At 34.4% G+C, this 22595-nt stretch overlaps 1 protein-coding gene across 4 annotated transcripts in view; it reads left to right on the forward strand.

The window, feature by feature from the left end:
• ADGRL4 (adhesion G protein-coupled receptor L4) overlaps window positions 1-21718 on the forward strand; it is a 113287-nt gene extending 91569 nt beyond the window's left edge. The window contains exons 14-16 of one of the 4 annotated variants that reach the window (XR_012379393.1): window positions 8878-8930; window positions 11923-13182; window positions 18338-18429. Coding sequence is in view for 2 of the 4 variants with exons in the window: in XM_025872028.2 (XP_025727813.1) it covers window positions 18338-18429; window positions 19767-19935; window positions 20309-20371 (324 nt within the window). In the remaining 2 variants the exon portion in view is untranslated. Of the gene's footprint in view, window positions 1-8877; window positions 8931-10979; window positions 13183-18337; window positions 18430-19766; window positions 19936-20308 lie in introns of those variants that run through there. The other 3 variants (XR_012379394.1, XM_073896448.1, XM_025872028.2) reach the window with 3 other exon arrangements.
• Window positions 21719-22595: the final 877 nt, after the last annotated feature.

Genomic DNA, 22595 nt, shown 5'->3' on the forward strand with positions numbered 1-22595 from the left:
TGAGTGTTTCTATATTACTTCTCCTACCCCCTTCTCTTTAGGTTTGCCCAGAATTCCACTCAGTTCTTTGTAGTGGCCTCCTCTAATGGTTCTTCCTATGTCCTCAATCTCTTAATTCCCTTTCACCAGGAAATGCCTATTAAAACCTCCTCAAAAGTGAATTCCTCACATAACCCTTACACAACAATGTCTATGTATATTTATTATTATATGAGCTATTCTTATTACATTTTTTAATTTCACAAATTGCCCAAGCTTGAAAGAAATGCAAATATTACAAGACTAGGCAAGGTAACAAGTGGATATTTTATCCCACACTCATATTTTTCATGACTACTCTTTTCTTAATATTTGCTCTGCATCCTTCCAGACCTTTGGTATGTGCACGCGCATGAACACACACACACATGCACATTTATATAAATTTAGGCAAAGAAATTGATGACAAATTCAAAAAACCTGAATCATTTATAACCTGAAATAAATATAACACATTCATCCTTATTTGTTACAATATACAATTCTACCATTTTTATCATTGCATATTATCCATATTATGCTCTAATTTATTTTACCACTTCCTATTGATGAACATCTAATTGGTTTCTAATACTTCCTTATTGTAAATAAGACTGCATGCCCAGAGAATTCCTGTTCCAATACAGTTACATATATCCATTATATAAAATTGTTAAGAAATGCTTCTTAAAAGTAGAAATGCAAGTAGAGACAGATTTTTAAATTTACAAACTGCCTCCAAAACATTTACTTCAATAGATACTTATACCAATAATATTTGAGAATGTCCCTTTTCTGACATTTTTGTCAACACTAGATATTATTGTCTACTATAGTGTCTAAATACCTGAACTGGAATACATAAACCCAAGGGAAGGATTATGATAGACCAGGGTTCCACAATCATGGCACCATTGACACTTTGGACCAAATCTCTGTTGGAGGACCCATCCTGTGCATTATAGGGAGCCTAGCAGCATCTCTGGCTTCTACTCGCCAGATGCCTATAATAACACCACTACCACCACTGCCTAGGCATGACAACCAAAGAAGTCTCCAGTACGACCACATATCCCATGCAAGATGTTATCCCGGATTCTTTCTATTAGAAAATACTAGTCTAGACTTGGATATTAAGCAGCTTTTATAGGAGTGCATTTTGCAGCTTTCTTTAAACAGCAAAAAGTATAAGAAAAAGAATTGAAATCATAGTTTGGGCAATGTCCTTCAGATAACCCCATTGAAGCTGTATTAGAAACACTAACCATGGTAAATTTTACATGTTGTGGATAACAGCATCAACATTTTAATTACATCTTTTAATTTAATGGCAGCATATTTGTTAGATGCATCTTTTAGTGACCTCTGTGGTTCAGGGCATTTTAAAATTCTAACCGTTTCTTCATATTATATATTAATAAGCATTTCAGTGCCTGTAACATTTGGTTACATTTTTGTATTATTCCAACCTTCTTGAAACAATAGGTAGCTAGAATTTTAAAAAGAACGAGTTAAAAAAAAACTTAATATAAATAATACATTTGTAGTTTCCAATGTACTCTCATATATGGGAGTTATATTCTTAACTGGAAATCCCTTCACAGAAAATCTCCTTGGGATTTTACTAAAAAAATTTCATAAAAATTGAATAACTTTATAGAAATTAGAGATCCAAAATAATATATTGAAAAAAATCCCTTAGGTCTCTCAAGCCCAATTAGAAAAAACTGGCCAAGGTGAAATTCATCACTGGTATTTTTTGAATAAATATAGCTTTACAGTGAAGGATGTTACATCATGATATGGTGAAAGTGAGTTGGTAGTGCAAGATGTCATTAGAATCATTATTCATTTTACATTTGTATAGTCTTTTAATCTTTACAAAACCCTTTTAACACCTCAGTTAATCCTCACAAAAAGCTTTGGTAGTACAACAAAATAAAAATAGTGATAGCCATTACTGAGAGATAATGTTTTACTAGATTTTCAGTAGATCTAGTAACTATAAACTTATCTATTTATAAATACCTATGGGGGTTCTGCTATCTATAACTTTTTAAAGAAATACACCAATTCCTTGAGAAGAACTTGTTACACTAAAGCAAATTATGTACATTCTTATGTAAGCAACAGATAAAACTTTAAGCTTCTACTTACTAAGAATTCATAAAAATCCTTAAACTTGGCTAAAAGCTCAGTACATGTTCTGATCGTTGTGATACCTCTGATCTTCCTCCAAGCGTAAAACACTTCCTGAAGCTGGTCTGCAACAAAAGTGAGCCCTTTGAATCAGTCTTTATTAGCATGTGCAGAGATCTTGTTCTACACATGAGAAAATATTTAATCTTCCCTCTAAGTATTTATTATATCCCTTGGTCTCCTTCAGTATTCTCTGCAAAATACAAATGACTTACTCTGAGAGAATGGACTATCTGTGTGGCTCTGTCTTGATTTCTTTTTCTCATAGGAAAATGTTGTCATGTCTAGTTTCAGAGTTTCCCAAGAAAGGAACACTTAAAATTCCTTCTGATAAAACAAAATAAAACATGGCTCGCAATGATATCTGATCAAAAAGAAAGCTCAAGTTGTTCACTGTTAGGGCACAGCCTTTAGTCGTTAGAGCTTATTTCACACTTATTTGGGTAACAGCCACCATTTTGTCTGTATTTTAAATGAAAACTTAGGCTTAGTGCAGCATTAGTGAAGCAATTTACTCAGGATCACCCAGCTACTGAGTGGTGGAGGCAAGTTCATGCTTTCCAGAGTCACATTCTGCAGTTTTCACTACTACATATCCTTTCCTTTTGAACAGAGCAGATTTTGTTAGGTGCATGAAGAACGTGTCCCCATCTTCCAGATTCCACATATGGTTTTAGGGTAAGTTGTGAAAGACCCTAGCAACTACAGACCTTCTAGAAATTATTCATAAAATTTCAATTATTTATTTTACTTAGTGAAGGTGTCAAAATAAATTACTTTCCATCTTGTTGAAAATGAGGGAAATCTTGTCCACTATAAATATCTCTCCCCCCATTTTATTTTATCTCTAAATCTTGCCAAGAATATCCAACAGCTAACCAAAATGCCCTACCTAAAATCATGACTGTATCAGACTATAGATCAATATGCAGAATACAGAGTCTGGAGGTTTACTGTTCTATTAATTGATATTCATCAACAAGTAATTCCAATGCCCTGTTTGACATCTAATTGTTCAAATTCCTTCTTTTCATTTTCTCTCAGGAAAAAGCTGAAAGCTGAGTATAATGCTTCACTCATTTTTAATTGTCCTTAATTTCATATTTCTAATTAGAAGATTCATTTTTTAGAAAAAAAAGTCTTTGGAGTTCTTTTAAAAAAATCTTTATGATTTTATTTTACTAATATTTATCAATATAGGTAGTATTAAATCAAAATAAAAGTACAGGTAGTATGAAAAGAAAAAACCTGGGAAAAAACAGGGACAACACTTTGAATATTTCAGAATAGGTCAAAACTTTATCAAGTATTAAAGACCCAGATAAGGCTGTGCTAGTAACTGAGGGGATATAAATGGAGAGGAGACACAAAAAGCGTATCAAGCAGACATGTAAACAAACAAGTCTAAGACAACAGTGCTTGAGGTAATATTTTGGAAAAGCAAATCTGAACATTTCTTTACTCCTTAATTACATCTTTTTTGATTTTATTGCTCTTGGGGTCAAATCTAAAACTTTTAACAAAGCCTTCCATAAGGTGACCATATTCATTTATCAGTCACCAAAATCTGGACCTTTTTAGGAATGAAAGTAGGTAATAAAAATCACTCAAGTTGGTTTCATTTTATTGATGGACCTATAAAACAGCTCTATTCAAAAATCTATTTCCAAAAGTAATTTTTTTTTTTCTACACAACACCAGTGATTTGGAATAGAGCACCATGTGCCTGGACAATGTGGCCATTTTGAATCTTTCTGCCACTACCCCCTGATGAGGAAGAAGGTAGCTGTCCCTAACCACTCACGTATTTGAGTGGAAGGTGATGCTCACACCATATCTGGATAGGGTCTGGAAAGAGAGGGGGGATATTGCTGGTTGTCTTCCATATTTGAGCCCCTGTGAAGGTCAAAATGGTCACTGCACATGTGACTCTCACACAGCGCCCCAAGAGACATGTCCCGGTGGAAGTGGAGCTTACCAAACTTCCCTGGGCTCATCTTAATAATTCAGATAAATGCTAAACTGAACAGAACACTGGGCTACCGACATTAAAAATACTGTGGCCAGCAAACGGGGATAAAGTGGACACTTTACTTAGGAGGCAGTGCCATGTTCTGGCCCCTACCTGCTGATCAGCCTCATCTCCCACGACCCTCCCATGGGCTTTTGTGTTGTAATCACGTGGCTTTACAGTTTCTGAGAGGTTCTATGTACCTCCCCATCTCAGCGCCTCTGCACTAAAACACTCCCGATCGCAGCCCTCCACCATCCCTCCGTCTAGGTAATTCCTGTTTGTCTTCAATTCAAGCAAGTTTGTTATCAATTCAAGCAACACTTTCTGAGGAAAGTCCTCCCTGACTCACGGATCTATAATGTATTTTGTTGTCATTAGATGCCTTCAGAGAAATCCACTTTAAAAAAAAAAAAACTTTCCTCAATTTATAATTACACATGTATTGATGTGAATAACTGATTAATAACTGATTCATATCTGTCTCCTCCAGGAGACTATAAGCTCTGAGAGAGAAGCTTTATGGATTTTCTCTCACTATATTATCCTTGAGGTTTACCAGGTAGTAATTACTCAGGTAATTCTGCTGGTTAAATAAATAAATGATGCACAAAGCACAGTATTTAGTCAAAAATATTCATTCCTTTCTCCCAAAGAAATTTAAAGAAATCATCACCATCATGGAAATGGGATTATTTTGAGAAGTCTTCTCAGAAGAGATAATACATAAAGCATTCATTATAGCACATCACTTTTCCTTCATTTCTTTTCTCCTTAGAAATGATTGCTGTATGTGTCTGTCTACATCGATCTATTTATGACATGCTTTCACTTGGAATTTTAACATTGGTATATTACGTTTAACTGAATAAAATGAGGTCCTGGCCAAATAATGTGAAAGGTTTTCAAAAGCAATCTGACTGGTAAAAAGTGTACACCATGGGTTCTTTCTGTGCCCTGGATTTCTAACACAAAGATAATGTGCACAAGGATAATGATGCCAACCCTATATACAGTGCTACTATTAAAAAAGAAATGAAATTATAAGAATAAAAGCATCCTTCAAAAGTTAAAAAAGGAAAATTTTTAATAATTGGAGGACAATCTTATGTCTCTTCTATCTTTACCTTTAAAATTGGCAATAACTTGGGGCACCTGGGTGCCTCAGTCGTTAAGCGTCTGCCTTCGGCTCGGGTCATGATCCCAGGGTCCTGGGATCGAGCTCCGCATCGGGCTCCCTGCTCAGCGGGAAGTCTGCTTCTCCCTCTCCCACTCCCCCTGCTTGTGTTCCCTCTCTCGCTGTGTCTCTCTCTGTCAAATAGATAGATAAAATCTTTAAATAAATAAATAAATAAATAAAAATAAAATTGGCAATAACTTTATTTTTTTAAAGATTTTAATCTATCTATTTGAGAGAGAGAGAGAGAGAGCACACGTGAACACTCATGAGCAGAGGGAGGGGCAGAGGCAGAGGGAGAAGCAGACTCCCCACTGAGCAGGGAGCCCAATGCAGGGCTTGATCCTAGGACCCTGAGATCATGACCTGAGCCAAAGGCAGATGCTTAACTGACTGAGCCACTCAGGTGCGTGCTGTGAATTGTGTTAAGACTGATGAATCACAGACCTGTACCTCTGAAACAAATAATACATTGTATGTTAAAAAAAAGAAGAAGATAATAGGAAGGGAAAAATGAAGGGGGGGGGAATCGGAGGGGGAGACGAACTATGAGACACTATGGACTCTGAGAAATAAACCGAGAGTTCTAGAGGGGAGGAGGTGGGGGGATGGGTTAGCCTGGTGATGGGTATTAAAGAGGGCACGTACTGAATGGAGCCCTAGGTGTTATACGCAAACAAAGAATCATGGAACACTACATCAAAAACTAATGTAATGTATGGTGATTAACATAACAATAAAAAAGAAATGTATAGATGAAAACAAAAATAAATAAAAAAAAATAAATGGGAAGTAACAGTCAAATGCCCTGTGTGTGTGTGTGTGTGTGTGTGTGTGTGTGTATTTTTTACTAACCTCTATCCTCTCTTTCTACAGTAAGTATACACAAGGAACACGTTTCCTTGCTTATATCTTAACAAAGGAGATTTCATCACTGGGTTTTCATTGTCACATTAAATGGAACAACTGTTGTAAATGTTCTTCATATGTAGTTTTTTTCATTCACCTTTGTTCCTTTTCTAATATCTCGCTATGGCTTATAACCATCTACAGTTAAAACCAGCTACAAAAATAAGCCCATGGAATTCACTTACACCCATGGAATCACTTTATCAATCATGCTTATACATTTCTAATTCCCTCCACCTTTTGCTTCTATTTTAGAGACAGTAAATTACTCTTCTAAAAACCAAAAAAAATAAAATTCAGCTATTGAAATATTCCTAATGGAAACATGTTAAAAATACGAAGGTGAATTTTTTAATGCCTAAGGTGATTATATATTGGGATGGGATTTCTAGCCATAATAAAATAGAGCAATTATTTAGCTATTACTTGAAGAGATGTGGGAAGATATTTTCCTAATGAGGCAGTATTCTGCCTATTTGTGATTAAGACATTTGTTGTGACCTACCTGTGTGCTCAAGACTGTGTTTAACAAATACACATCATAAAATCCACAGGTCTGTAATTTCTGTTAGGTGCAAAATATTGCATATGCCCAAGGTACCCACCCATAAAATAAAGGGGAGGTGTAACTTCATCCTTTCCCTTTATGCAAAATTATTCCTAGAGGGTCATTACATTTTGATAATGTGTAATATATCCCTCAGTTACTATTGCTATATCTATCTATGGATAATAGATTTCTAATAAGATACTGTTTTGCCAAAATCTGCAAGATGTGAGACAAAAAAAATATATAATTTTTTAAATGATTGATCAAATTAGTGGATGAATGTTCTTTTACATAGGCCATAAAGAATGGTATAGGTATATTAGGTATAACATCCTTCATCCTTTTATTCATTCAACAAATGTTTATTGAGCATTTTCTATGTATCAGACATTGTTTTAGGCCTTGGGAATATGTCAGTGAATAAAATAGAAAAAAGTCCTTACCCTTATGGATCTTGAATTCTAGACCAAGAGTCATCAATGGCCATAGTCTGTTTTTATAAATAATTTTTTACTGGGAAACAATCACATTCACTTGTTTGTGTATTGTCTTTAATGGTATGGCAAAGTTCAGTGGTTGTAATAGAGACCATATGGCCCTCAAAACCTAAGCTATTTACAACCTGTCCCTTTACAGAAAAATATTCCTGACCTCTGTTCTATACTAGAGTGATTTAAGAAAAGATAACTATCCTCCCCCATAAAATATCCTAGAATATCATATTGGATTGATGAAGAATTTGTTTCTTATATTTAAGGTATCTGGTAACTTTATCTATGGATTGCCCTTTGAAATACTCCTACCTCTTCTATAAAATTCTTGAAGATAGCCAGATTTTTGACCTGGAAATTTCAGTTCTACCCCTAGAGGGGTTTCAACAAAAAATGAGAAGTTATTTATATGAACAATAAATGTTTGACTTATTGTTGAATGATATTACATTCATATGTTGATTACATTATTACTGACTACCTTATTTTGCTGACATTATTTTAAAGGAAAGTCCTGAGAGTAGAAAGAGATCATCTGTTTTCTATTGAGATCATATTGCCCAAAATAAAGACTGAAAGATCTAAGATCTGATATAAGGTGCTATTTATAGGTTCAATGAGACTACATCACAAAATCATTCTTATCCAACTGTGAAGTGAATATATTATATTTACCATTGGGCATGTCAAATATTGAGACAATTCAGAAGAACATATTTCCATATAAACATAATAGCCATTAGTGATAATTGATGCTTGTTGAGAACTTATATATTGAGCACTAGTCTAAGTGCTTTATATTATTTAATACATACAACCAGCCCTAGATGATAAATATTAATCTTTTATCCATATTTTACATAGAAGGAAAGCAAAATGCAAAGAGTTCAATAAATTGACCAGTCAGTATCAGAGCTAAAATTCGAATCCATGAAGTGTGGCTCTGAGTCCATTAATTCTATTTATTTTGAGGAAGCATCTGTTTTTTTTTGAAACTGCTGAATTATATAAGGCAATGATCTCCAAATGTTTTTGACTAAAGAGCCCTCAGTAAAAAATATGTAACTTAATAAATGTTTACATCTTGAAAAATGGTATACACTTACTAGTTTACTAATATGTGAATTATATAATATATATACAATGTATATTATTAAACAATCTGAAAATACAAATTCAAAATATTAAAGATAACAATACTTCAGTTTAATAATTCTCACTAAAATATTATTAGTTTTTTAAATGAAACATTGCTTATACTCTATAGCAATCCAAAGGTCTGGATCTAAGTTCATCTTAACACTTGGTTTTAATGGCTATCAGAGCTGATACCTCACAAAGAGGCATTAAATCTGTACTTTAGTGAGACTATGTAATAGATCACACTGAATGCTCTAACATTCATTTCTTCAAATCTTCAGTAATGCTTTCTAATTGCATTTTGTAATAATATTACTAAGAGGAATGTGTATTTAAGTTTATAAATGGAATGCATTTAAATTTGTGCCATATTATTTTCCAGATATTATTTCGGTTAACTTATTTCATCATGAAGAACAAAGCTGCTTTCCAATGGTACATGACTTTTTAAAACTCTAAGTAGAAAACATTAAAAGAGACTGCTAAAAATGTATTACTGACTTTAGAGAAATGATGTGTTGTCTTGATTATGAATGACTTTGAACATGATTGAAACTGTGGATCTAAATGCACATTTCAAATAGTCCTCTTAATAATTTGAATTTTTAAATAACATTTTATCAAATCTGATTAGATCTTCATGTATTTTTAACTTGGTTGACTTACATGTAAGGTCTTACAGCTTGGCTAGCTGATAACTTACTCTAGGGGTAGGGAAAATGTCAGTTCTGTCATTGTCTCATTTGTATATTCTTTATCAGGATTAATTTTAACACACAATGTAGTTAACATTTGAGGTCTTGATTTTTTACTTAGTTAGGGTTACTTTATTAAAACTACATAATGTGATCTGAAAATCCACTTAACAGGCACATATATAGTATGTTGCAGTAGACCATAAGGTAACAAAAGAGGGTGAACCTCTCTACCTTTAGGAACAAATATTCATCCCGCTGAATGGCTCGTATCTGACATGCGGCTTTATATGACATTGAAAAAGTGAGACCAGTATCATATTTTAAAGATTAAACCAGTATTTTAAAGAGTAAACCTTAATTTTTCCTTGGAAAAAAGATCAAAGGGAATTCTAATGTGCCCCCCCCCCGTGCCCCAGTATATTATTTTAAGGCATTCTACTTGACCACTAACATGAACCCAGTGACTGTACCCGAACTCAAAAGGATAAAGCTTTGTTGTTCACCAGCACAGGAAGACTATCACATTCTTAGATCCTTTGACCACAGAGAACAGTGAAGACAGTTGTCTCTGTTAGGGGATCACTGGCATAACACACTAAATCCTACTGGTGTTTACAAGGCCTTCACCACTGGTGTCTTGACTAAGTTCAATGAACACATTAATGCCAAACAGCTAACCATATCACTACTCATTAAGGTTTTACCCTCCTACTTTTAACCATTTCTAAAACGAACTGTTAGCAGATAATATAATAAATGTCTCAGCAGTTAAGTTCACGTAATTTTAGATGTCAATTTAGCTTTTCTTTACTGGCCTTTCATCTGTCGTTTGGTAGTTTTTTAAAGTGCGGGAGCATATCCTCTAGAACTTGTCTACTAGGTATGAATCTTTGCTCTGACACTTCCTAACTGTGTCACCTTGGGCACATTATATAACTTCTCTATGCCTCTGTTGCCATAAATGTGAAAAAATTAATGATGATGATGATGAGAAGAATTACTCCATAAAGTTGGTGTGAGGATGAAATGAATTAAAAATAAAGAACACTTAACAATAATGTCTGACACATAGAAAAATGCTCAATAAACGTTTTTGTCATTGACTCACATCTCAATGTTACACTAGTTTGTAACTACCTGCAAAATGCTATTTTATTCCAGAACAACCATTCATCCAATTGTATACCCCAGCAGTCGATGCTTGGTGGGAGAGCATTGCTATCTTCTAAAGTATAAACCTCAAGTTATTAGTACCATGAATGCTGTTAATATCTCAGATGTTCTATGAAGGATACTGTCCTCTGATAATATTTAGAACCTGTTTAGGTTATTTATTTATATTTATATTTATATTTGTTTTCAGATTGTTTCAGATGTTTCAGTATGTTTCAGATTACTCTTAATATTTTTCTCCTAGAATTGTAGACTGCACTCCCATGTCTCTCTGTTCTCCTCTCTCCCGAGCCAAGTGTGGATAACCTGAGCTGAGGAATATCTCTTAGGTCTGTAGATATTCCTCAGGCTTCTCAATCCTGAGCCTCAGGAATGTGAAATAAGATGAGGCTCATGATGTTCGGAGAGAGATGCTCCCTAGCAGCATCATGTGGGGGGCATGTGGGGGGGGGAAGTTAGTCCACTACATGATTCTGACAGCAGGTCAACAAATATTGTGGCATCATAATTTCTTAGAGTTTTCACTAAATTTATACTAATGCAATTTCACATCTAAGCTTTGGAAATTTTATTTCTAGCCATTAGTTTATTAACAAAAGTTTTTTTTTAACAGGTGCTGGTCTAATCCATTGCCTCCCAGCACAGCTTCACGGTGCACACGGAGGGTTTTCTAAGGGGAAGGAGTCCTGCCTAGCCCGGGTGTATTCTTCACTGAGCTCAAACCTTTTATATGAGCTTTTATCCACTACATACTTTAAGGACATTTTATCAGTCTTTGCACATACACACATGTCCAGGTTCCACAACAATTGCAGCATCTGAAAATTTACCCCCTCTTTGAGATCTCTTTTCAAACTGTCATATGCGGAGAGGGTGATGTCCTTGGGGCTTTCTACTAAAAAGCTGGTGTCCTCAGATTACAAAAAGCATCAGGTGTGAAAATAATTTTAAAGCTATGAAGTTATGGTTGCCATACAAAACACAGGATGCCCAAGTAATCTGAATTTCAGATAAATAGCAAATTAGTTTTAAGTGTACCCCACATATTGTATGGGAAATACTTATACTAAAAATTTTTTTGTTGTATATCTGAACTCAAATTTAACTGGTATCCTGTATTTTTACTCATTAATGAAGCAACCCTACAAAAAGGGCCTATAAAGGTGTATATTATACAGAAGAAAATGTTACAGGTACTTGAAAATACAAACTGTATTTACGACTTGCTGAAGAGGAAGTCCTATACTAGTTATAATTTGTGATCTCTTTAAAAAACACAGAAACAGAATCCACAAATAAGATTTTATATAATCGATTACTCATCAAATATCTAGAACATCAATAATAAATATGAGTTATTGATAAATTAGTATTTCTTTTAAACTGGATTTTAAGTTTTTATTTAAAATATAGGAAACACTAATTATAGGGTATTTCATATATATACAATTTATATTTTATATTTACATGTCTTTTACTTTGAGTTAGTTCTGTTGCTGTCATAACAAATTACCACAATTTTGGTGACTTATAACAACAAATCTATTATTTCACAGTTCTGGAGGTCAGAAGTCTGGGCACAGTGTGGCTCAGCTGTTTCCTCTGCTTCGAGTTTCACCAGGCTAAAATTAAGGCATTGGCCATTCTGGAGGTGCTGGGGGATAATTTGTTTCCACGCTTATTTAGGTCGTTGACCAAATTTAGTGTCATGCGAATGATTTCCTTGCTGGCTGTTGGACAGGGGTCAGTCTCAATTTATAGGGGCCTCGCGTATTTCCTGCCTGACCTGACGACCCCCTTTGTCTTCAGTTCTCTCTGACCTCCCCTTCTGCCTCCTCTTATGTAGCACCTCGCTGCTAAATCTCTTCTGCCTTCCTCTTTCATTTCTAAGGGCTCACATCTCACATTGGGCCCAACAGGATAATCCGGGATAACTTCTTTATCTTCAAGTCCATAACCTTATTCTATCTGCACCATCCCTTTTGGTGTATTCACAGGTTCCACATGTTAGTTGTGCCTGTTTTCTCGGAAGGGGGGACATTTTTTTTTGCTCAGTACATACCCCACTTTTTCTGATACTCTTTGGGATTAGCATTGTAAGTAAGGCATTTAAAGATGTGATTCCAATTGATAACAAAAGAAGAAAATCAGAATGAAGACAAAACTTGATTCCAATGTTGCTAGTAGATATTTTTCTCTAAGAGATGATATCTTTTCATTTTAAACGCTTCAACTGAAAACTACTGAGCCATCTCTGCAGTGATCTAGGGATTGAGAATGGGTCACTCTTTTGGGGGGGTGGGTTGTTTTTAATGCCCTCTTGGTAGGCTAGTAGAAATCCACCCTTTGTCCATGGCAGAAGAGAATTAACTAGGCCAGTTAATCTAAAGGTAATAAAACTGTTTGAAAGGACATAGTAGTTGTGATCATGACACATTCTTAAATGAACCAGACTCTGTTTGATATATGTGAAAAATTAAAGTTGGGTCTAAAAGTGCTGTAAGAGAAATTTTCTCATTCTTTTTGGTGAGATCTGACATCAGCATATAGATGGCTTCATCAATTATTGAGAAAAAGACTAAGAAAAGAAAAATGACTGATTGGGATGCTTCATTTTGAAGTCTGAATTTGAAGCCCTTGGGTCGAATGTACCTGTAGGTCTAAATCTTTCAGAATTAGCTCCTGCTCTCTCTCTCTGGCTTATCTATTTAAACTTCTTGTTTAAAAAAACAAGGCACTTAAAAAATCTTAATGCACTCTGTCAAACATCAGCACCTGTGTGCCAGACTTTGAAGCAACTGCATCTATCAATGAAGGTAAGAAATATTCCTTAAGATGAATCATGCCAGGGGAATGATTTTAAATTTAAAATACTAGTTTCTCTCAAGGGTTAAGTTTTCATGACTTGAATGATTTTTTTTCTTCACAGCTGTTTTCATTCTCTATATACTCAAGTGCTACGGTGAATTTCAGAATTCTTAGGTTTGCCCCTAACATTCTTGTCTTGCTTATTCCTAGAAAAGTATTAAGGACTCCTAATCTATAAGCTAAATCTGTTTTGTAAAAATTGAAACAAAAATGATAACGAATGACTTTGTTCATCTGCAAGTCATTAATTAGCCCCTGTGCTTTTGTGGCACTAATATTTAGAGAAAAATAATAAGGGAACCACAGCTGATAAAATTGGCACACATAGGTGAATATTAATGAGCAAAAGTGTGAGTCATTTTAAAGGCACCATTTCCTTAATTAAGGTTCATATTAATGAGTTTTCTTGTATTTGAAAGAATCGCTCAAGTATTCAAGTCAGTTATCATCGAGGTAGCCTTGCCAGCAAACACAATGCTAGTAGTACCTTTCCAATTATTTAACCTAAAATGCACATATTTCTCTAGCCTCAAAGTCATGACTTCTGGAATAAGTGCAAACATTTATCATCAGAAATACTCTTTAATTCTATATAAGCTTGTTTTGAACTTTTGTTTTTATCTTATCTCAGACTATTTGTACTTAGTTCATAAAACATCCCCTCCAGAAAATACTTTTCCATAACATATAAAATGCAGAGTTTCAACTTAATTCCCACCTCTAAGCAAATAAAGTCATGTGCCTTTGGGTGATACTGATTAGTTATAGTTTTTCACTCTATTTAAAAAAGGGTTTAGAGTAGCTTATATATTTATAGATAAAGAGAGAATAAATACAGGCAGTGTAAAAGCTGCAAATAAAAGTTTTTCCAGTTACCCCGAATTTGCTGAATATTATGATGTTGCTTTTGCTCTGAGTTTTGTTAAAGAACTATTCCGCCACTTGTTAAAATGGTAAGAGAGACTTTTTTCAGGACTACTGTGATAGGTGTCAAAACTATTGCAATAGGGGAGAGAGATTCAGCCCAGCTAGGACTACAACAAAGCCAGCTGAGAATTTATAGCCAAGGATCAGTTTGTGCGGTGTGGGGAGGGGAGTGCATGGAAAATTACAAAGAGCAGAGGGGGAGGGTAGGGAGTATTCTTGGTAAATTTACTTTAACAGTACTCTTGCTGAAAGGCCGGCCAGTGTGATCAGATATCAAGGGTGGGGGATGAGGAATTTAATTTGATATTGAAAGTGACCAGATATCAAGAGTGGTAGGATTCTCTCTAAGCTGACTTAGCAGGATTCTTGCTAAAACTGAATTCTTCAAAGATGGACACTGAAGCCCAAGGTTGAGGCTGACTATAGTTTGATCAAGGAGAATTTTTTTTTTCAGTGTTCCAATGACTCAGCCAAGGGAAGAACATGTTTGCATACAGAATTTGCAGGGTCCAAAACAGTAAAGAATACCAGCATCATCTGTATTTCCACAGAATTGAACTCAGGTCTGATTTTATCATTTGGGTTTCAGTTTTTAAGAAACAGTGGGAGGCAGTATGTAGATAAGGTGGCATTTAAACAGAGGTGGTGAGGGAATTTGCCTTGGGAATAGCTGAGAGCCCAACAAGTACAGCCCCCCTAAGGCATGCTGGTGGGCTGGAAAAAGGACAGAGAATCCAATGTGAACGTAGTAGACATGATCAAAGGAGAGAGAAGACTGGAGAGAAGAGGTATAGTGAGAACCAAATCGTTTCAAACCCAGAGGGCATTACACGATCTTTAGGTTTAACTCTGAGTGCTATGGGAAACCATCAGAGGGTTCTGAATAGGGACATGATCTGACTTAAATTTTTAAAGGGATCCATCTGACTGCTGTAATGAGAACAGATTGTAGGAGGGCAAGGATAGAAGCAGAGAGACCAATTAGGGGCTTTTGCGATAGCCCAGGTGAGGCACAATGTGGCCTCTCCCAGGATAGGTGCTGTGAAGACAGTAAGTGGTAGTCCTCTTCTGAGTATGTTTTAAAGGTGGAGGTGAAGGGTTTGCTGATGAATAAGGCTGATTTGCTAGAAGGATGAGATAGCTTTTTTTTTTTTTTTTGAGGTGAGGAAAGTTGAAACAAAAATAGGTTTCTTTGGGGAGAAGAACAGTAGTTTGATTTTTGACATGTTCAACTCCTGATGCCTATTAGACATAGTGAAACAATCAGGGTGTAAGGATGATATTTGGAGCCATTGGGTCCGATCACCTAAGAAGTGAGTGTGCAGAGATAGGTCTGCACTGATATACTGAGTAATCACTTACTTTCTCTGGGTTGCTCTCCTTTGGCTTTACTGGTCATTCGAGGCTGGCTTAGAAATCACATATGAGGGTGTCATTACCTATGTTCTTTTACCCTTCTTTTAAACAGTCGCTGGGCACGTACTGAACGGTGTTTGACTTGCCTATTGACTGGTCATCTCTTCCATTATACTGCAAGTTCCTTAAGGAAAAGCCTAAAGTACATAAGTGTTCTTGAGTGAAAGAATAAATTAAAATCCTTTGCATTTAAGATAAAATCCAAGTAATATTCCCATTCCTGTCTACTTCACTCACCTCTTCTCATACTTCCCATTTGTTGACTCCACCCCAGGTACCTTTGCTAATTCCTTCAAGATCTACAATGTCCTCAACTCTCTCAGGCCTCATGGATTCTTGGATCTCCTAATGCATTAGAATTTATTGAGTCTTGGTCTAAATACGAAACCTAAGAGAAGTACCTCCTGAACCTTTATCTTAATCTGTCTATCCTCATGATCCAAATTTGTGACTTGATAGCATTTATCACAGTTTGTAGATTTCTAAGCATTTATGTCATTATTTACTATATATTTTCTTAATAAGTTTATGAGAACAGAAGACAATGCCTGTTGTGTTCATTAATCTGTACCCACTCCTCACCACCATGCCAGAGACTTGGACCCTTTATAAAATGTTTACAATACATATAAGATGCTTAATATATTTGTATTAGTACCAATGAATATGGATAATAAAATCAGTGTATTTGTGATTTTTTTATTACATAAAACCATAACACCTTTTGGTAAAAATATTTTAATCTGTTTCTCTTATAATGGGGAAAGTTTGAGGTTATGGAGTAAGAATTAGTCTCCTGCTCGTCCAGTAGTGCCTGGTTTTTACAAGTATGTAAACATTTCCCTATTGTACAGAAAAAGGTGCTTTCCAGAACTGTATCACCCGTAGGGAATGTTCCGTGGCTGCTCTTCGCTATTTTAGCTGATGATGTGGAACAGCATTCCAAACGTATATGGACTTCTGAGAAGACACAGCAGTATGAGCAACTATTTTTCAAACGAGTTTTATTGAAAAGAGTTTAAGAAACTTTAATATTACAATCAGTCACGTGGAAAAATTATGCATATAGAGAACAATTTGTTTTGGTTAAAGTTATCTCAGAATTCTTTGTTGAGATAACAAATTCAATATAACTACCTCTAAAATTATTTGCAAATATTCAAACCAATAATGGTTTGACATATTTATACTAACCAACTTTTAATACTTTTTATTATTTAAAAAATATATACTCATATTTACAAAATTAAGTACAATTGCTGTTTCCAAATTCATTTAAAGAAGCTATAGCTATAAAAACCTAGAAGATACTATGTATCCCTCTTTCATAAGTAAAGACTCCTTGCAAAATTAAATATTATTAAATTATCATTTCAGTTAGTTATTTGAGCCTAAGATGGGGGGGACTATCAATGCAATCACTTTTAATAGGCTTTCTCTACCCCCTGCAATTGCTGAAGTCTTTCCTGTGTATGGAAGAATTACTGTAGTTAGAATTAATTAATCATATAATCAGAAGTGATGGACACTTGGAAGCAGGAAGAAGGGAATAGACCCTTATTCCTTTAAGATTTTCTCTGAAGGACCTCTCCATGGAGAAGTGACAACAAAAAATTATCTGACCCGTTCTTTCATACTGCTTTTTGTAATAGCAATTAATAAATTTTGAGAAGCTATATGAAACTCCTTAGACTACAGAAGGAAAAAAACAACTTTTTTTGTAACTATAAGCTTTTGAAATACTAGTGTAAGAATTAGGTAAAAATTAAACTATTGCACTTTGCTATTATAACAAAATGGCTTTGGAAAAAATCTGTTTGAATTAATAAAATAAATTCAATAAAGGCTCAATCTACAAATTATTTTTATATTTAATATTTTTAATTGTTAGTATTCTCATATTAAAGTAGATATACATTCAAAATATTTAATCTTCTGGCACTACAAATATGACTTTAGGTTTTCCAAAAATATAGGAAAAGGGGAAACTTTTCATAATGCAGTCACTTTAAAAGGAGTGAAAATTGTATGTACTCTACTTAGCCCATAATGGGAAATATAAATAATAGAATGATAAATGTTTACTAATAAAAAGTATATACCTCCAAATAAACATTTATTTCATTAATATTTTGAAAGTTTCCAAGGTTAAATATAGGGAAAGGAAATCTGAGCATAAATATTAGGAGACATAGCTAGATGAACCATACAAAAGAAAGTACATTCATAACATTTTCTAGCAATAGAAATTGAAGGTGTTTTGTTGGGTTTTCTAATTCCTCTGAATATCTTTTTTCCAGTTTAATTTTTTAAAGGTTGACAGAATTATCGCTAACACTTCTCCTCGAAACAGCATATAATTTAATGAACAAAAATTTGATTTCTCAAATGTTCACAAAGTTTTTCAAACCAAAATTTAACTTAATATGTATATGAATCCTATAATTGGCAGCAGATGATACTCATCAATCTGTAGACGTGACCATACATCTGAAGAAGTTTCTTGAACAGGGTGTTTAATATGATCTGGCAAATTGCACTACCATTTGTGCTAACAATTTTCAGTGCTATCATAAAGATCAGCCACAGATTTGCTTCCTTAAATCTACCAGAGGGTTTTTACTTGGTAATATGCATAAAAATCCCACCATTTTCTAGTTTCTATCTTATTTGAAATCTTTAGTATTTATTTACTTCCTTCATATGTATCTAATTGACTATGAAAATTATCTCTGCTTTGAAACTGATTTATTTTCTCAGGTTAATCTCTTGGCTTTTGGATTTATCATATACAAAGTTTTTCGTCACACTGCAGGGTTGAAACCAGAAGTTAGTTGCTATGAGAACATAAGGTAAATGTCTCTTTAACTCTATTTCTTTAGTAGTTAAAAGCTTTAGTAACTTAAGGCACAAATATTTCTTGAAAGGACTATTTTTAAAATTATTTTTTGTACTTTCTTCTGCCATATTTAAAATACTTAGTGTTAAATAGCATTTAATATGTTTAATAAGATTATAATCACCACATATTAAGTGGTAAGTAAAGCAACCTTTTCCAACATAATCCCCTTTGAAAGAAAAGATGATGGTTGTGTTATAGGGCAAAAATAGACCTTAGTGATTTTCTTTGGAAAACATTCCTTGGAGCTTAGTAACTGTGTTTCTTGTGACTCCTAGTTTACATGCTGCCATGATTTTTCCTTTCCTTTCCAACCCTCTCTTTAAAACTGATTTATTGAGACCTTGAAAATGGTTTGTTCAGGAAAAACTGAAGTGCGCTATAGGGAACATTAGAAACGACTAACATTTGTGTTGCTTGGAAACACTCCTGTAGTTTCAAACCTCGCACAAGATTTATAGTTCGGATTTAGCAAACGTTTGATCGATTACTTTCTTTTACCCTTCACCATTCATAGCTTCATGTAGTGTGCTGGTTTTAATAAAGTTGAAAATGACTCATTTTCTGAGGTATACTGCTAAAACATCTTCTGCAGTATGAAATGATTGGACAAAGAATGAGTGAGAAAATAATCATTAGTTGCCTCATTTTCAAAGCAATGTCCTCAGTGAGCAGGACCGAATATTGCTTGACCAAAGTCATAGGCAATAAATTGAAAATACGGTTTCTTTTTTAATTTTTAAGAAATCAGTGTTCTGACATGAATTCATTTTGAGATAACTGTATTGCAACAGTGAAAAAAAAAATCTAGTTTTCTCTCTTATCCTTTCTTGACTATACCTGAAAGGAAAGCAGAAGCTTCCTTTGATGGCATGCACACCTACTGACCCAAGTCCACGCAGTATAGTTTACAAGGTTTCTTAGGGAAAATACCACCTAACAGATATATGTCTTACCTTCAGGAATTATTGCAACATTTGATTTGAAATCAAAGCACATACACTACAGTACACTAGATAAAAATACTTTAAGATTAAGGAAATTCCTTGAAAAATACCATATTTTAATAATGTTGCCTTCATTTTGGAAGCACATCCCTGCCCCAGAGCAGTAATATACCCAGAAGGCTATCCTGTGAAGCTAGAATAATTCGTCAGTTTCAAAATCCCTTGTGGTCTTTGTAGATTTCTTCATTGTACCACAAACTCTTTTCCCACATAATTGGAGGAGTTTAGGGGTGTGTTGAGGATATATAGCTTTCTTAACTGACACATTTCAAATATGTTCTAGGTCTTGTGCCAGGGGAGCCCTTGCTCTCCTATTCCTCCTTGGCACCACCTGGATCTTTGGGGTCCTCCATGTTGTGCACGCATCAGTGGTAACAGCTTACCTCTTCACCATCAGCAATGCCTTCCAGGGGATGTTCATTTTCTTATTCCTGTGTGTCTTATCTAGAAAAGTAAGCAATTTTATTTTATTTTTGCCCATTTGTTTGTTTTTTAATTTTGGTCAACCCTACAGCATATTCATGTAGCCTCAGTTACCAAATTGATAAAAATTCTTATTCTCACAGATTTATGTTGAGTCTTTATAGCCTCAATACAGTACACTTTAGTATCAAATCAGAAACACCTAGCTGTTCATATGGAAATAGACTTTCAAACAAAACTTGTTCTTAGGAATGTAAACATAGCTTCTATTAATTTGAACATATTCTGACAGATGATGAGAAAACAATACTTTTGAAAACCAAATATAACAATGTGATTTGAAAATAATTCGATGTGATTGTTGCAATTATGTTTACCATTTTTTTTCCTTTTCTTTTTTAGATCCAAGAAGAATATTATAGATTGTTCAAAAATGTCCCTTGTTGTTTTGGATGTTTAAGATAAAAATAGAGAACTATGGATAACTGTTGCTACACATAAAAAAGCCAAGCTATGGAGGATAGCCAATGTATAAAAGTGACTTGAACCAATTATCCAATTATTAATTACTAATCAACTATTTTAAATCAGTTTTTCCGTTTACAGTGTAGAAACTGTAGATAAGATACGTACCATATAACTGTAGTTTGCTTTCCAACACGACATAGTTATGTCAAAATAGTATTGCAGATATGTAAAAAGTAATTGATTTCTCAGGAGTGATATCACTGCGCCCAAGGAAAGGTTTTCCTTCTAGCACAAGAAATATATGAATGTCCTGAAGGAAATGACTGGATTGCTATTTTTGTGACATGTTGCCTTTGAAACTAGTCCCTTATCACCTTGGTAATGAGCTCTGTTACAGAAAGTGGAATATGAGAGAATGAAGGGGCAGAATGTAAAGCAGGAAAAAAGAAATGGCTATTATAAGCATGAGATATATTTTGAGTAAACTTGGCTTTTTTGTAAGCTAAATGAGAAATTATAGATAAAATATGAATGAACATATTTTGCCATTGTGTGAATTGTTCTGAACTTAAACTTCTAAAACAACTTAGACTTATGTTTGTTATATCCATTTTCTTTCCTAATATTCTAAAAAAGACACAACACTTCACAAATAAAATGACAATTATATTCTGTTTTTTAGGTGAACGTCATAATGGGTATATGCTGTTTCTATACTTATTTCATAGGTTATAACTTCAAATGCTTAATTAGTAATACATAAATGTGCCAAATTATAATATTGTTCATGGCTGCAAATGTAAAAATAGTGTATATATAAAGCTCAGGTATTCTATTCTACAACCTTTCAGTTAGTGAAAAATATTGTTATCTCATTAGGCTAGTGTATTTCAGTTCTTTATTTCTTTTAATTTTAAAAATATTATAGTTCACATCACAATAGTCCCTTTTACTATTTTTAAAAGGGCATTGTAAATATGAAAGTATTCAGAAAGTGAATTGCTATTTTTTTCTGTTCAGAAAAGTACACATTTAAAAATGTTATTTATAACAAAGAAATCACTGAGAACTGTAGAAATGTTCACAGTGGATCTATTTTCTGACAGTTTTCTACTATCTATTAAAGCATATCTGCTTAAATGTATGGCTTCTGTCTATCCTCAAATCTTCTCCTTAAAAGGTAGAAGCAGTGATTTTATTTCAAAAATATGTAATTGTCTGCACCTACCTATAGAAGTATGCCAATACACTAAATGCTGTGATTTTAAATTAATTTCTCCGGCTATTAAAATGAAGTCTGTCAAAACTTGCTCTAACAAATAAAATGTTATCCAAATGAATGCAGCTACTGTTTTGCCGAGTCGTTTTCTCAAGATGAGCTACCTGCCAGTATGCCTATACATTTTTAGAGAATCCATGATAAATTTTCATTATATCTTCTGATCTCTTATATGCTAAGCCTATGGCCCATTATTATCATTGTCATTATAGAACAGTGTCATAAGAATGTGATATTGAAAACAAATCTGCTCAATCGATATATACAAATGATGTATGGTATGCAGAATAATAGCCCTCCCAACACTTCCACGCCCTAATCTTCAGAATCTGTGACTGCTACCATTAGGTTAGGTTACATGGTGAGGACAATTAAGGTTGCTAATCAGCTGACCTTGACATAGGGAGATTATCCTGGATTATCTGGGCAGGTCCAATGTCACCACAAGGGGCCTTATAGATGAAGGAGGGAGGGAGGGAGGGAGAAAAGGGAACATGTCAGGGTGATACAGCCTGAGACATTTGGACCAGCCATTGCTGGCTTTGAAGACAGAAGCAGTCCACAAGCCAAGGAATGCCGGCAGCTTCTAGAAGCTGAGAAAGGCAAGGGAACGGATTCTTCCCTAGAGCCTCTAGAAGGAAGTTAGCCATGCTGATACCTTTATTTTAGCCTGGGAAGACCCATTTTGGACTTCTAACTGCCAGAACTGTGAGATAATAAATGTATATTATCTTAAGCCACCAAGTTTGTTGATAATTTTTTATAAGTTTATTGATAATTTTTTGTAATTATAGCTACCATAGGGAATATTATGGAATTATGTAATAACATCTTTAGAGACAAGCAACTATTCATACATTAGGACAGACCTTAACTTTGGATCTTCTTTTTATCAACCGTCCCATAGATATCATTGGATAAAGCTTGTATTCTTTAGGATGC

Source organism: Callorhinus ursinus, unplaced genomic scaffold (assembly GCF_003265705.2).
Source record: "Callorhinus ursinus isolate GAN/ISIS: 27379988/994484 unplaced genomic scaffold, GSC_fseal_2.0 scaffold9, whole genome shotgun sequence".
NCBI classification, from domain to species: domain Eukaryota; kingdom Metazoa; phylum Chordata; class Mammalia; order Carnivora; family Otariidae; genus Callorhinus; species Callorhinus ursinus.